This window comes from Vanellus vanellus (genome assembly GCF_965231255.1).
Source record: "Vanellus vanellus genome assembly, chromosome: 17".
Classification (NCBI taxonomy): Eukaryota; Metazoa; Chordata; class Aves; order Charadriiformes; family Charadriidae; genus Vanellus; species Vanellus vanellus.
In genome coordinates, this window is record NC_138922.1 from 7,838,539 (window position 1) to 7,852,911 (window position 14,373).

The 14,373-nt window shown below is 54.6% G+C and overlaps 1 protein-coding gene across 1 annotated transcript; it reads left to right on the forward strand.

The window, feature by feature from the left end:
• Positions 1-291: 291 nt before the first annotated feature.
• Positions 292-9,262, forward strand: USH1G (USH1 protein network component sans; the record flags this gene model as incomplete). Its single annotated transcript, XM_082492243.1, has 2 exons — positions 292-455; positions 8,017-9,262. 2 exons carry the CDS (start codon positions 292-294, stop codon positions 9,260-9,262), a joined length of 1,410 nt encoding a protein of 469 aa, XP_082348369.1.
• Between the last annotated feature and the right edge of the window lie 5,111 nt (positions 9,263-14,373).

Here is a 14,373-nt window from a genome sequence, read left to right on the forward strand (position 1 = left end):
TTGGATTTTTTTTTTTTTTAATGTGCCGTGGAGCTGGTGCGTGAAAGGTTTGTTGTGAAGAGCTGTCAGGGCTGGAGGATGCTTAGGACCCAGGGGAAGCGCTGAAGAGCCTGTCTGGCTGGGCTCGGAGGAGCTCCTGCCTCCCCTGCCAGGACTTCTCAGGTGTCCTGGTACGGCGGTGCTGTGCGAGGCGAGCTGGGCCCTCCTGGCAGTTCCCCCTTCCCCATATCCATGCCTGTCCTCTGAGCCCCCCTGGGCACCCATGTGTTCGCCCGGGGACCGATCCACACCATGAACGACCAGTACCACCGAGCAGCCCGGGACGGCTATCTGGACCTCCTGAAGGAAGCCACCAAGAAGGACCTGAACTCGCCGGACGAGGATGGCATGACCCCGACCCTATGGGCCGCCTACCATGGCAACCTGGACGCCCTGCGCCTCATTGTCAGCAGAGGGTGAGTGTTGGCGAATGCACGGGGGACGCAGTAGTTGGGACCCCATCTTTCCCCCTTCCCTGCTGGCAGGTCAGCATGGGAACAGGTGCCCCACAAAATGATGGCTTCTCTCTGTAACACCCCCGCTCCTGTCCTCCTCTCTGTTATTTTTCTTTCCTTGTGATGCTTCGAGTCGAGCCCAATGCTCCTGATAACCACTCTGTGTTTTCCCGGCTTCTCTGACCCTATAACCGCCCCGGCCCCCAACCCTGCTTGCAGGTCCCCAGGTGGGGCTGGGTCCCCCCTGGAAGTGCTTTGCAGTCCTGAGTCACGTCCTGTAAAGACAGACAGAGCCAAAATGCAAGCACATCGGGTCGCTGCCACGAGAAAAGCCCCTTTAAATGAGGGAGCAGAGAGAATAACTGCTCATTCTGTCCCAAGAAATGCTCGCATAGGGAGATATGTGTGGTCCCAGCTGGCAGTAGGTGACATTTGTCTGTTTTATCCAAAGGGAGGTCCGAATATGTGACCCCCGGGCAGCCTGTCATGCACCAGGAGTGCAGGAAATTCAGGAGCAGGTTCCCCAAGAGCGGATTTTTTTAAGTCCAATCTCCCCCGCGGAGGCTGCTCGATGCTGATGTGTGTCTCGTGGTCCCTCACCCTGGGACGCCAAATCTGAGGGTCTCTGGCTCCATAAGCGTGGATGTGGTAGAGAGAGGGGAGTGGGATTGAAGGGGTTTGTCAGGTTGGTGGGCTCTACGTCTTGGTGTTGGGGAGCTATAAAAGAAGGTTTGTGCTAAGGCAAGAGCTGCCATACCTAGTTCCTTCCTGAGCTGCGAGTGGCTCCTGTTCTTACCACCCTCCCAAGGGAGCACGTCCCAGCGCTTCCTTCCCACTCTGGTTGCTTTTCTGAGCACCTCATCTAAAGGCATCCAAGGTGGGGTGGTCTCCGCCTTGTGTTGAGAGATTGGTGGCGGTGCTGACTTTGATTTATTTCTTTCTAATATTGAGGAATAGCGCTGAGGTCGGCTGCCCAGATGTACATCACTCCTCCTTGGAAGGGTTTTGCTTCTCCGTGTTGGGTCAGGACTCAATGGGGCCATCAGCTTCCAAGCAGGGATTTTCGGTGTCCACCTTGGGCTGCGTTTGCAGCTCTCACACCCGATCAGCTGCATCTCCACTGTGCCTGTTCCTGAGCTCTCAGCATCTCCTGATACTCTGGTCTGCTTGTGCAAAACCTTCAGCCGGCTCCCCTGGCCCCGGCCAACTGCACTTACAGGCAGAGCTCCCCCCCACAGTGCTGTCCTTCCATTGTAAAGCATTTTCTTTTCAGATCCTGGGGTCAGAAAGGCTGTGTACAGAGTTGCTTTGAGAAGTCCTTGAGTGCCTGATGCAATAGGAGTGTGGGCAGGAAAAGATTATTTCAGAGTCCAGAGGGGACAGAGCAAGGCATCGCTCTGAGTGGGGCATCTCCAGATGCTCCTGGGCCGAGACCTCTGTGATGCCTCCCTGGGGGAGGCTGTGTGATTTACTGTGTACCTCCCGGGACAGACACTGCCCAGGAGAAACCTGCTCTGAGCTCCTGCTGGGAGGGGAATCGCCGCCCAGGGCCAGAGAGATGGGGGTGGGGGGTCTGGGAACAAGACCCTGAAGTTAGAAATGGTTCCAAAGGCTCTTTGATAGCCAAAAAGTCAGTCTGAAAGGCCTATGCCGTGGATAAATGCCCCTCCAGAGAGGCAAAGCCTGGTGGCTGCAGCACCACTGCCTGCCCCACCAACCCACGCATGCAGCTTCTGCCTCTCCGCGAAGCCCAGGGGCTGTTTTTCCATGGAGGAGCCCTTTTTATAAATCCCCATTGGATTAAAAGGTCCTCGTGGGCTCAATCATGTCCGAGTGCAGCTTGGTTGCTGTTTAATTAACAGCCTAATATGCATTTGTTCCTGACAGGGAAAATAGCCTGGCAAAAGCCCAGTGCCCTTTATGTGATGGATGGTGGAGCGAAGCGTATGTCTGTGGGGATGCGTTTACATCCGCGCATTCATCTCCGTGTGTCAGACCCTCGCCCAGGACCACGCAGAGGTCGGTGAAGCCTCCTCGCCCCACCGCTGAGCTGGGTGCGGAGGGAGGCACACCTCTGCGCCCCGGGCTGGCTTGGGGTCTGCGAGAGGCAGGAACGCCCCAGCCTGGGGACAAGGGTGACAGAGAGGGGAAATCACGCAGGACCCAGGAGAGCCCGTGGGCAGACCCTGTAATTTCCTGCTAGTGCTTAGGGTGACATGGGCAAAGGTATTTAAGTCTTGTTCAGAGATGAAACTCAATTCTGTGTTGGATAAGTCACTATTACACCTGCACTATAACAACTGGGAGGCAAGAGGGAAGATGCCCAAGTGTCCCAAAATATCAGGACGTTTCTCTCTGTTTGGCCTCTGCTCTCAAAATATTCCTTCTTCGGCACGGAAAGCCCTGCGCTGCGAGGCAGGAGCATGTGGGACGGTGGCATGGAGCGGTGCCCGGGGGAGCGGAGGCTTCGGGGCTGGGCTGGCTCCATGTGGGGATGGGGTGGGTGGCAGCCGCAGGGTCCGAGGGGGCTGGTCAGCCTCCAGCTGGGTTGATGGGGGATGCCGAGGCACACGGGGTGATGGGGGAGACTTGAGGGAGGAGGGAAATACTGAATCTTCCATGCCAGTGCGGGGGGGTGCTACTGGCACCCAGACAAGCTGGGAGACTGAGTGCTGGGGCCAGGCTGTCACAAAATGTCTGGAGGCACCCTGAGAAAGCAGAGCTGGGGGGGGGGGGGGGGGGCTGCTGGGGGCAAAAATCATGGCTGTGATCGTCGTGCCCCGTGGCAGGTCAGCTGATGGACACTTAAGGTTATCTAGGCTCTGCTGCCAGCGAGGGAGCCTCATTCACACACCTGCGGTGTTCAGCAGGTTGTGGTGTGAGGGCTGAAATTCAGAGGGGGAAAGAAAGTATAATAAATCCGTTGATGGGTCCTTGAGGAAAGTTTGTCATCTCAGCTGACACAGAAGGGGTAACGGAGGAGGTGTATTGCTCTGTCCGTAACAGCCGGTGATGTGTCTGTGGCTGCGTGCCACCTTTGCATGGGGATGGAGAGAGGGTTTGGGACGGAGGGATGAGCAGTGGCTCATCCTTCTTGTGTGCAACACAAAAAGCCTTTTTCTTCCTCCTGGCTGGGCTCCAGCGAGGGAAGCAAACTCAATTAACATGATGGCTGGGAAAAGACAGGCTAACTGGCATTTAGTACTGCAGCTTTTCAGAGGCAGTAATTCTTCAGCGTGGTTCGTTATGAACTGCTGTGGCAGTGGCGGGCATCAATCCAGTTCCAGTTAACCACGGGTCTGGGGGCCTCAGCTGGGAACAGCCTTGGAGTAGACCATGGGAGAGGTGAAGATGCATCTTTCTGGTAGACAGGTCCGCAGTCAGTTTTGTCACCCGGCATTTCTTTGCAGAGTTGTGCCTCAGTTTCCCTTCTTACCAAAACGGGGGCCGTGGATGCTTTGGATGTTAATGGCAGAGGGGCGGAAAGGGCTCAGCAGCGGGTTGGAGGGGACGAGATGGCTCCTGACATCAGCCAGGCTGCTCGAGGGAGTTGCATCACCCCGGCTGGGGCAGGGTTGCGGTGGAGGTTGCAGCGAGGCACGTGAAGGTGATGTGCATCCTCTGCACGCCACAGGGCTGAGGGCCACGTGGGTGCCAGGAGCAGCGTGGCCGTGCCAGTGAGGACCTTCCCTTGGGTGATGACCTCCCGGGGAGGTGAAGGAGCAGGGTGGAGTGCTGTCGCAGCTTCGTCGCTTCCGGCATCTGAGCTGGCTGCGTGGAGTCAGCGTGGATCTGGGCATGGTGGAGCGCTGAGCCAGTAGACGTACCCCGAGGCACCACCAGCGTTAATAACCACCAGTAACAATAACTGCTAGCCTGGCTTTTTGCTGGTACAAGAGACAGACTGACCTGAGATGAACCTCACCTACAGCTTCTATGCTGGATTTTTGGGGATCTGAACTTGTTGAAGAAAAGCTGAATCCTTGACCTACCACCACCTGGACAAAGCTCACAATATAGCACACGTGGCTCTGCTCTGGCTCCAAAAACTCATCTTTTCTGCTCGTTTCTAGGCTTTGCTTGGGTCATTGCCCTGACTGGCTACAGTGGAGCTGGTTGGTTTCTCCTCAAGCCGTAAATTATTTTTTCCTCTTCCTATACCCAAAAATGTTTTGCGGGAGCCAGAGGTACTTTGCACCCAGCGGGCTCCCAGTCTGAGGGCCCGATCCTTCACGCACAACTGCGAGCCAGGGCGTGAGCCAGCCCATTGCTATCAGAGGAACTTCACACGTGCAGCCAGGGAAGGACGTATGTAAGTGCCGGTGGATTCCCCGGTTAATTGGGATCCTATGGGAGAAGTGGAGGGGAAAAACCAGCAGGAAGGGAGTGAGTGTGCGTGTCACGGTGCAAACGCAATGACTCAGGAGATGCACATGTCCACCTAAGGGGCTCAATTAACAGCGTTTTTAATAATGATTATTACAGGAGTTGACTCAGCACTCGAAAACGCTTTGAAGTTGAAAAGTGCTGCGCTTCACACCTGTTATTAAAATACGTTCCCACTTAGTGGACCCTGCAGTCAGCACCTCCTCGTGTGCAGCACCCTGGAGGTGAAGTTTTGCTGGGACAGCCACCTGTCAGAGGGAGGACCTCATGTTTATTATCTGAGCCGGATCAAACACCTCTACTTTGCAAGTCACCGTTCTTCTTCCCTTCTGATGCATTTTTAGCGCCTGCGGCAGACATTTATAAGGCAAAGGGACCTGGAGATCTGATTTTGCTCTAATACCCGTGTTTCTGGACAGGGGAAACATCCAGAGAAAGCAGGTTTTGATGCTTTTTCACTCACTCTCTGAGGTGGTGAAAAGCACGAGGAAAATAGACGTTCAAACACGAATACACCAAGACCTCCCTGGCTTTGCTCTTTGCCCCCTGAACCAGACAGACATGAGAACGGGGTCTGAGATGGACTTTATGGATTGAGCATCCACACGCTTCGCTTGGGGAGCGAGATTATTTCCAGTGAGTCCGCTGCTAAGTCACTGTCCTTATAATGAGTCCATGTACGTGTTGGGACCCTCATAGTGCCCTGGCTCATCTGCCTGCATGTGTTGGGCACACATGTGCCCATTCAGAGCACACACAAACAAATGAACAACCCTTTACGCGCTGAAGTCCCACCGCCAGCCCCAGCAGTTCCAGTTTCACTGGCTTTTTAATCCAGCTCCATCAATAATTTATTCCTCTCTTGCAATTCATCAAATATTTATCCTCCCCATGAATTTCCCAGCCTGGACATGTCACTACGAGGGTAGAGGCGAGGGATGGGGAGTTACCACTCCTGGAAACTCGGCATTGCCAGAGTACCAACAACTCCCTCTCCTTCTGCTGGCTTCACAGCTCCTCAATCCTGTGATCTCCTGCCTTTCTCCTTCCTAGCACCCATCTTTGAAGCTTTTCTGTGCTTCTATGAGAGACGTTGAAGACTCTGGATACAGAAGTCTTGCAGGGTTTGTGGGCCTTTTTGGCCCTTACACAGTTTTGAACCTTCTGACTAACTTGCAGAATTTGCCAGCAGGGTCAAAGTTGTGCTTACTAAGTTCCTACAAATTTTGTGAAAATACGTGCATGGGGGAGCTACATTTGATGCTCCCACAAGGGGAAAACTGAGTGCACCTCATACCAGCTCTCGGGGGATGCAGCCAGAAAGCTCACACTGTGGGTCCAAATCATCTCTAACTTAACCTCTGAACACTCTGTTTATTGCTTCTGCCTTTTGCAGAATCGTTTCCCTTCGGTATTACGTAGCTGAGACATTTGCAAAGCCTGAGGATTGCGAAGTAGACATGCCACCAGCCAGGTGGCTCTGCTGCGGCTCCGCTGTTCCCTGAACAGCAGTGTCCAGAGTGGGCAGCAGGGAGCCTGCCTGCGGTACGGGAGAGCGAATGTGCTGGTTGAGGCTCTTACTGGGTCTTGTGCATGGGTGCCAGTGGTGAAGATGCAAAGCTGGCAGGGGAAAGACGTCCCTCAGCTCCTGTGATGTCCACGATCTTTCTCTAAAGATGTTTTCAGACTCTTTCAAGTGAGACGAGCCCAAAGCGCGTAGAGTTTGGGAGAGGGTTCTGGGTTCTGCTGCTTCCAGCTCTTGTCAACACAGGCCCTAAAGCAGCAAGGAGTAAAGTTACGTGGGCTGAAAGTCTCCAGTGTGCATTCTCATTCCAGACTCCTGGTGTCACCAAGGCTTGGAGCTGGGGTCCTCGTGGACAGAGGGACAGCGGTTGGTTCCTCTAGAGCCCATCGAAAGGGGTGGTGCGGAAATGGGCAGGAGCTGTGCTGAGCCAGAGCTCTGCTGCCTGCGGGGAGTTGCTCTTGAGGGTGGTGGAACTGCACAGCCCTAATAAAAGGCTTTGCCTTATCCGTGTGCATGAAGGGAGAGCGCCTTGTTGACAGATACTGCTGCTGGCCGTATATCATTAGCACACGCGCTCAGGCGAAGGCTGGTGCCAGCAGGGGTGTGAACTCTCTCTTGTTTCAGCAGATCATAAATACAGAGGAATGTCAGGACAGACCTCCTTTCAGCCCTAGGTTTGTGTCCATCTTGTCATGGGAGGCAGGAGATGTGGGCAGGCGGTTGTGTCCCATCAGCGACTTGCCGGGGTAGGGTCTGGCATGGTGTGAGAAGAGATGCTAATGGCATTAGTCGAGTGTCTAGCTCTTGAGGAGTGCAGAAACCTAATCTCCACTTTCTCTGAAACTGGATTCTCAGGATGTGCTAATACCAATGTGCTTCAAGCCATGCAATCGAAACCAAGCATGGTACAGCAAAAAAACCCACAAAACCCCAACCCTGAGGCCAATGCCAACAACTTTGTACTTATTCTCTACTGACAGTGTGCCCTCTTGTGCCACGAATTTCCCCAGGCACCAATGAACAGGAGGGCAGGGAGGTGCAGCAGCTGGTGGGTTTCAGAACCATTGCTGAGGATGGCCATGTGATGGTGGTGCTACCATTGTGGTGGGACCCCGTGGTGTCCCACACAGGATGTGGTGTGTTAAGAGGTATTTTGGGATGTGTCTCCACAGAATCTGAATGAAGCCAAGATTTAAAGATAGAATCTGAGTAGAATTTAATGGGATGTTTGAGATTTAAAATTTTATAACTAGCTTAAGGTCTGAGCTGGAATCAGCCCCGTATCTCAGTCTCAGTTCTGGACTATTCAGAATCTGGCTTGCCTCCCTCCAAAAGTTGGTTTGATGCAGGAACATATGTCACCTGAGAACTAAATTCAAGCCCCGGGAATCACCACAGACTTGCGTGTCAGGCATGTGAATCCATGTCAGTGGTATGCTCCCTCCAGAAGACCCCTTTAGAATTCAGCTGTGCGGGACAGAGGTGTGTAACTTCATATTTCAAGGATGTAACAGTTCATAGTGCTGATTTGCTCCTGAACAACTGGAAATATCTCAGTAGAGTCTGTCAGCCATGCCTCCATGCTAACCAGTTGTTTTTCTTGCTGTCTAGGGGCGATCCAGACAAATGTGACATCTGGGGGAACACCCCTCTCCACCTGGCAGCAGCCAACGGCCACCTGAACTGCCTTTCCTTCCTCATCTCTTTTGGGGCCAACATCTGGTGCCTGGACAATGACTACCACACTCCGCTGGACATGGCAGCCATGAAGGGGCACATGGAGTGTGTGCGTTACCTGGACTCTATTGCTGCCAAGCAGAGCAGCCTCAACCCCAAGCTGGTGAGCAAACTGAAGGACAAGGCCTTTCGGGACGCAGAGAGGAGGATTAAGGACTGCGTGAAGCTGCAGAAGAAGCACCACGAAAGGATGGAGAAACGGTATAGAAAGGAGATGTTAGATAATTCGGACACCATGAGCTTCTCCAGCTATTCGAGCAGCACCTTAAGCAAGAAGTTCCAACACATGTCTATGGTGACTTCCCTGCCATACTCACAAGCCACCATCCATGGCACAGCCAAGGGAAAGACGAAAATACAAAAGAAGCTAGAGAAGAAGAAGCAGGTGGACGGGACGTTCAAGATTTACGAAGATGGGAGGAAAAGCGTGCGGTCTCTGTCTGGTCTGCAGCTGGGGAACGATGTCATGTTTGTGAAGCAGGGCACATACGCCAGCCCCAAGGAGTGGACTCGGCGTAATATCAGGGACATGTTCCTCACGGATGAAGACACTGTCTCCCGTGCCATAAGTGACCCGGGCTTGCACATGGACTCGGCCCACTCGGAAGTCAGCACCGACTCTGGCCACGACTCTTTGTTCAACCGCCCTGGGCTGGGCACCATGGTGTTTCGGCGCAACTACGTCAGCAGCGGGCTTTTTGGGATTGGCCGGGAGGATGCTGGTGCGCTGGGTGAAGACAATGCAGATGGGGTAGGTGTCAAACTGCGGAGCCGCCTGCAGCGCTCGCCAAGTCTCAACGATAGCATTGGCAGTGCCAACAGCCTGCAGGAGAGGAACGCAGAGGAGCTACCCTGGGATGAAGTGGAGCTGGGTTTAGATGATGATGATGAACCAGACACCAGCCCCTTGGAGACTTTTCTGGCTTCCCTGCACATGTTTGAGTTCATCTCCATCTTGAAGAAGGAAAAGATCGACTTGGAGGCTCTCATGTTATGTTCAGACAATGACCTGAAGAGCATCAATATCCCATTGGGCCCCAGGAAAAAGATTGTGGATGCCATCCAGAGGAGACGGCAAACTCTGGAGAAGCCAGATGTCATTGTAGACACTGAACTGTAAGTAGGAGATGGGCCCTCTGAGCGATTAAACCCTGGACATGTGGATAATGTAAGGTCTTGTTTTCAACCCACTTGGAAGAGTAGGAGTCCAGGTAACCACAGTGCTTCTGTGTGTGGGCAAATTCCTGCTTGTGTGGAAACGATGAGAGTTCGGAGAGGTGGCAACAGCGTTAGTTCATTACTCAACAGCCCTAATGTGGCTGGGCAGGACGTGAAGCCTTTGTTTTGTTTCATAACCTACATGAATGCAGACTGTGCTGTGGTCTGATTCTTGAGTCCCTGTAACTGGGATTTTCAACCATACTCGGGCTTGTCTTGACTCTTCACCTTTTGAAGACGTTAGGAAATCAGCCGCAATTCCCAGTGGGAGCAGGCTGACGGCAGTACCCAGTGGCATTGGGAATCCATCCCCAAATGCCTGAGATCTTACTCAGACCTTTGGAGATTGTGTATCTGGGTTGGAGTTGTCGCTGTTTTTATGGTGTTTCCAGGGTTTGGTTGGTTTGGTTTGGTTTGAAGGACCTCGAAGGTTTGAGGTTGTGGAATCTCCCACTCTGCAGACATTCAAAACCTGCCGGGATGCCATCCTGTGCAACTGCTGTAGGTAACCCTGCTCTGGCCGGGGGGTTGGACTGGATGAGCTCCAGAGGTCCCTTCCAGCCCTGACCATTCTGTGATTCCGTGACTGCGTGCCTATCGTGGAGGTGAAGGGAAGGCATCAGTGTGGGTCTCCCTGCTGTCACATCTGCTGACACCCCAATCCACTGCGTTCTTTGGGCTTCCCAGCCCTCAAATATCTGTGTGCTTCTTGCTGGTGTTACAGCCTTTCTGTACAGCTCAGTTTTGGGTCCTCACAGTGCTGATAGATTTTTCTCTTTCCCTTTGCAGATAACAGCAGCATCATTTTTAATTTTTTTTTTTCAATGATCGAGAAGCAAACTCAGTTCTAAGTTGCCAGAAAACACAAGCCAGAGACTCTCCTCCTGGGGCAGCTGAAAGCTACAGCCATCCCCACCCCACTGGTCCCTCTGGACTGCCCTCCTGTTCCCTCGCTCTGCCCCCTGTCTGCGCGACGCTCCCAGGCGATACCTGGTACGGAGGGACGACTGCTGAGATCGAACCAGGCAGCTCCAACCTGCCAACCTTGAAGGGACAACGGTCACCTGCTTGCTGGAGGAAGAAGTGTGCTGCCCAGCTGGCTAGGACACTGTGCTGTCACGGGCTGAGGGACCACACAAAGCCATGAACAGAGAGAGATATGTGATGGTATTTTCAAAGGGAACCAAAATAAATAATTACTCCCCTTCTTTCTTGAGCAAGTGGTTGATTTGGGGTTTGGACTGGAGGAGCAGGGGGATGGGGGGTCCTGGCCTCTCTCCTGGTTCTTGGCTGCTTTGGTACAGTGTTTTTGGAAGGGACTTTTGATTACTGTGGTTTGGAGCTGTTCAACTTGAGACATGCCAGCCCTGACTTTTGCCAGACAGTGCCCTCCATGTCTGTCAGTCTAGTCTGTGCTGTCTGAAGTGTGACCATCTGAAATTACAATGGTGTTTTGAACGTGTTGGTAGCTGTCTTCCAATGTGCTGGACAAATGGAGACAGAATTTCTGCCCTGTGTCTCCAGGGCACTGAGCTGCATAAGCAGTTTTTGTGCGAAGGGACTGGACTTTCGCCTCCAGGAGCTTCCCAGGACTGAGTGCAGCACCAGGCTGCAGCCCAGAGCCTACTCCAAGCATCCCTGATGCATCAGCGCTCAAAAGACAGCCCAGCTCCAAACCACAGCATTAGTTGTTTTCTATAGACCCATTGCCTCTCTCGCTGACCATCGCACGCGCTTTCCGAGCCCTCAGCTCTCAGCTCCACCACACCGGGTTACATACATGCTCTATGGCAGCTCCTGGCCGGCAGGAGTGTTTCTGGGGTGCAGCAGCAAGCTGGGGACCTGCGCCCTCCCCTGATCTCGCAGTGAGGTATCCTAACGAGCCCCTTGCCATGGGGTGCTGGCAACGCGCCTGTTCAGGCTGTGATGCAAACTGCCAGATCAGAGAAATGCCGCATGGTGTTACTGGTACTGCTTATCCAGCCTTATCTCAAGGATGCAAACGATAAGGAATGACCTGGACACAGTGACTCCTGGCTGTCTGTGTGTGCTCGGCCCAGGTCTGGCGGGGATCTGGACCACGCTTGTCCCTTTGGCGCGGTGGAGGCTGTGGTTTTTTGCTGTTAGGAGGATGGGGATTTGTTTGGTGTGAAGCTGTGCTGCTCCCTGCCTGTGCGTGCCCTGAGTGCGTGTGTGGGAGGAGAAAGACTCTTTGCAAGGTGGCTCTGCCCAGCTGCTCCCCAAGTGGCTGAAGCCCCCCCAGGAGTGGTGTGGGGTCTCCAGTCCCAGCCTCATGCCACCACACACAGAGGTGCTCCGGCATCAGCTAAACACCACCGCTGCACCGAAGGCCCAAGATCTTTCTGTATGGATGCAAACTGAGAAGGAGCTTATTGAAAGCGGGTTTTTTTAGAGATAAAAGTGTATTTCTATTTGAATTTGCAAGTTTTACATAACTCTTGGCTTGATTTCCAGGCAAAAGGGCGAGTGATCAGATGTGCTGAGTCAGCAAGTTCTCCGTGAAGGCTGTGCGGTGCCCGGGCCCCAGCGCTGTTTTCTTTGGTCCCTCTCCAAAGCCCGGGGCTGCCATCCCAGCAGGGAGAGCTGTGGCTGGGCTTGCTAATGTCACAGCTCCCTCTGCTGGGACAGGGCCTGGGAGAGCAGGATGGGACCCACTGCCCACCGGGGCTGCGAGGCAGCAGGGATGCAGTGCAGCACGGGGATGGCCACCAAGTCCCAGCTGTGAGCAGGACCCATAACTCAAGGCCAGTTTTCAGGTGAGGTTACGGTGGCTAAATTCACCCCCTTCTCAGTGCACGTGCGTGATTTCACCCAAGCCCTCTGCCCTTGCTCTGGATAACCGGCACAGTGCCGACTGCCCTCTACGAACCAGCTCCCGGCTCCGATTCCCCTGAGGATGAATTGTGCCTTTGGGTTTATGCCAGACACGGAAGGGAAGCGATTCACCCTGGTTCCTATAGCTGTCACTCCAGTGCAACGGGGACCTGTTTACCCAGTGGATTATAGGAAGAAGTTGATCTATTGCCTTGGCACCTACCAGAGCTTTTAGTGTGCTGGGCATGGGGATGCAGAGGGTATTTGGTGGCTACCAGGCAGGTGGGGTTTGCACACTCCCTAACTTTGCCTTTTTGCTTAGGAGCACCCGAGCAGTTGCTGATGTTGGGCTGATGCTGACAAGAGACACGGATCCCTTCTCCCAACTTGTCTTTCCTCCAAAGAGCTGGTGAAAAGGTTTGGTGACATGACGGTACCCAAGTGCCATGGGACACATCCCCGCACAGCTAAGGCCAAGCCCAAAAATGCCGCCCAGGATGGCCAAGCCCTGAGACAAACTTTGTCGCCTCCACGACCGCAGGGAGAGACCAAAGCTGAGCTGTGGCACCAATGCAGCGTTGCAGAGCCCAAGAGATGGGCTCAGGCCCACAGCTGCCCCAGGTGGGGTGAGGAGGATGGTCTGTGGGCATGGGGGTGGCTGTCAGAGGTGTCAACAGCCCCGGAGCAAACACACACTCTTTGGGCTCATGTGTGTTGCTTGGCTTTGGGTTTGGTCCTCGGTTTCCAACCAGGTTGTCTCCCATGAAGTGTGGGGACCCAGTCCTTGCAGGACAGGGTGTTCAGTCCCCCCGGTCCAGGAGACATCCCCTGGTTTCCAGCTCCTCCTGGACAGTTGGGTTGCTGCATCCTGCTGGGCTCTTGATGGAGCCGGGCTCTGCTCGCCCTGGGCATGGAGAGGGGATGTGGCTGTCCCCGGCACATCTGGGCCCTGTCGCCGCTCTGCCCGTCGGCAGCTCGGCCACCATGGGGGAACCTCGCCAGTGCTAATTGCATCTGCTCCAGGCCCGAGAACAACAAGCTCCTTTCGGAGAGGGCACTTGTGAAAGCAGGGTGGAGGCCAGGGCTGGCACACCCTGGAGAACACCCTTAAATACCCTCCCAAACAGAAACCCAGCCAGGCAGCAGGTTTCCCCGACCCGGCGCTGCCAGTGAGCAAACACCGGTCTTTGCCCCTGCCCGCTGTCGGACCCGGTGCAGGTCCCACTGGCACCATGTTGGCAGCAGCAGCATCTCCCTGGGAACGGTCATCCCTTAACACCCCCAAGCCACGAACGCCAAACCCCCTTGTGCCGCTGCCAGTGTTAAATTAGTCTTCCCAGCAAAACCAGTCCCTTGGGTTTAGCTTAGACATGTAATGGTGCAGTCCCCAACAGTGCAGGAGGTGCCACGCAGGGAGCGGAGCGGGGCCAAGGAGTCAGGCCCACAGTCTGGCTGTGGCATGGACACCCCATCCTTGAGCCAGACAGCCCCGGCTCCTCAGCTGGAGGAGTATCGCTCATGAAAGTGATGCCGATTCACAGCCTCTGCCCTTATCCCCATGTGGCTGCTGTGAGTGGGATGTGTCACAACTCACCGTCAGCTACTTTTGCCTCCCTGTCCTTAGGTGCTGGCTGGGCCCCCCGGACCATGGTCTGGAGAAGGGGAAAGGCAGAGGAGGGTTTTGGGGATGTACAGTGTTGGTGTTGGAGATGCGGGTTTGCAGGTGCTGAGTGAGCATTGCAGCATCCCTGCTTGGATAACGGGTACCACGGCCGGCCTGGGGGAAACACAGCTGCTTCCCCGGGGCTGCTGGCAGCACTGGCTACTGGCTGCTCCCCTTAGGCAGCTTGGTCATGCCACACAGGGCTGGCATGGGAACCAAGAAAGGACATTGCCCGTGGGACACCGGGTAGGTCCTACAGGCAGAGGGGACCACAGGGAGGCATCTCCCTCGGGCAGAAGCACCTACTCCTCAGCCCTGCCTGATGCTCCTCTCCTCCAGCCTCACCAGGAGCTGGTGACAGCCACGGTGCCCACACCAGAGGGTGACACTGGGGTCTGGGACCTGGAAAGGCCAGCACTGGCCATTGCACGCCACTTGCTTAACTATTTCCTGCCCATCCCGACGGGGATTCACTTCCTGGCCGAGCGGCTGAGTAACGCGCGGCCGCAGGAAGG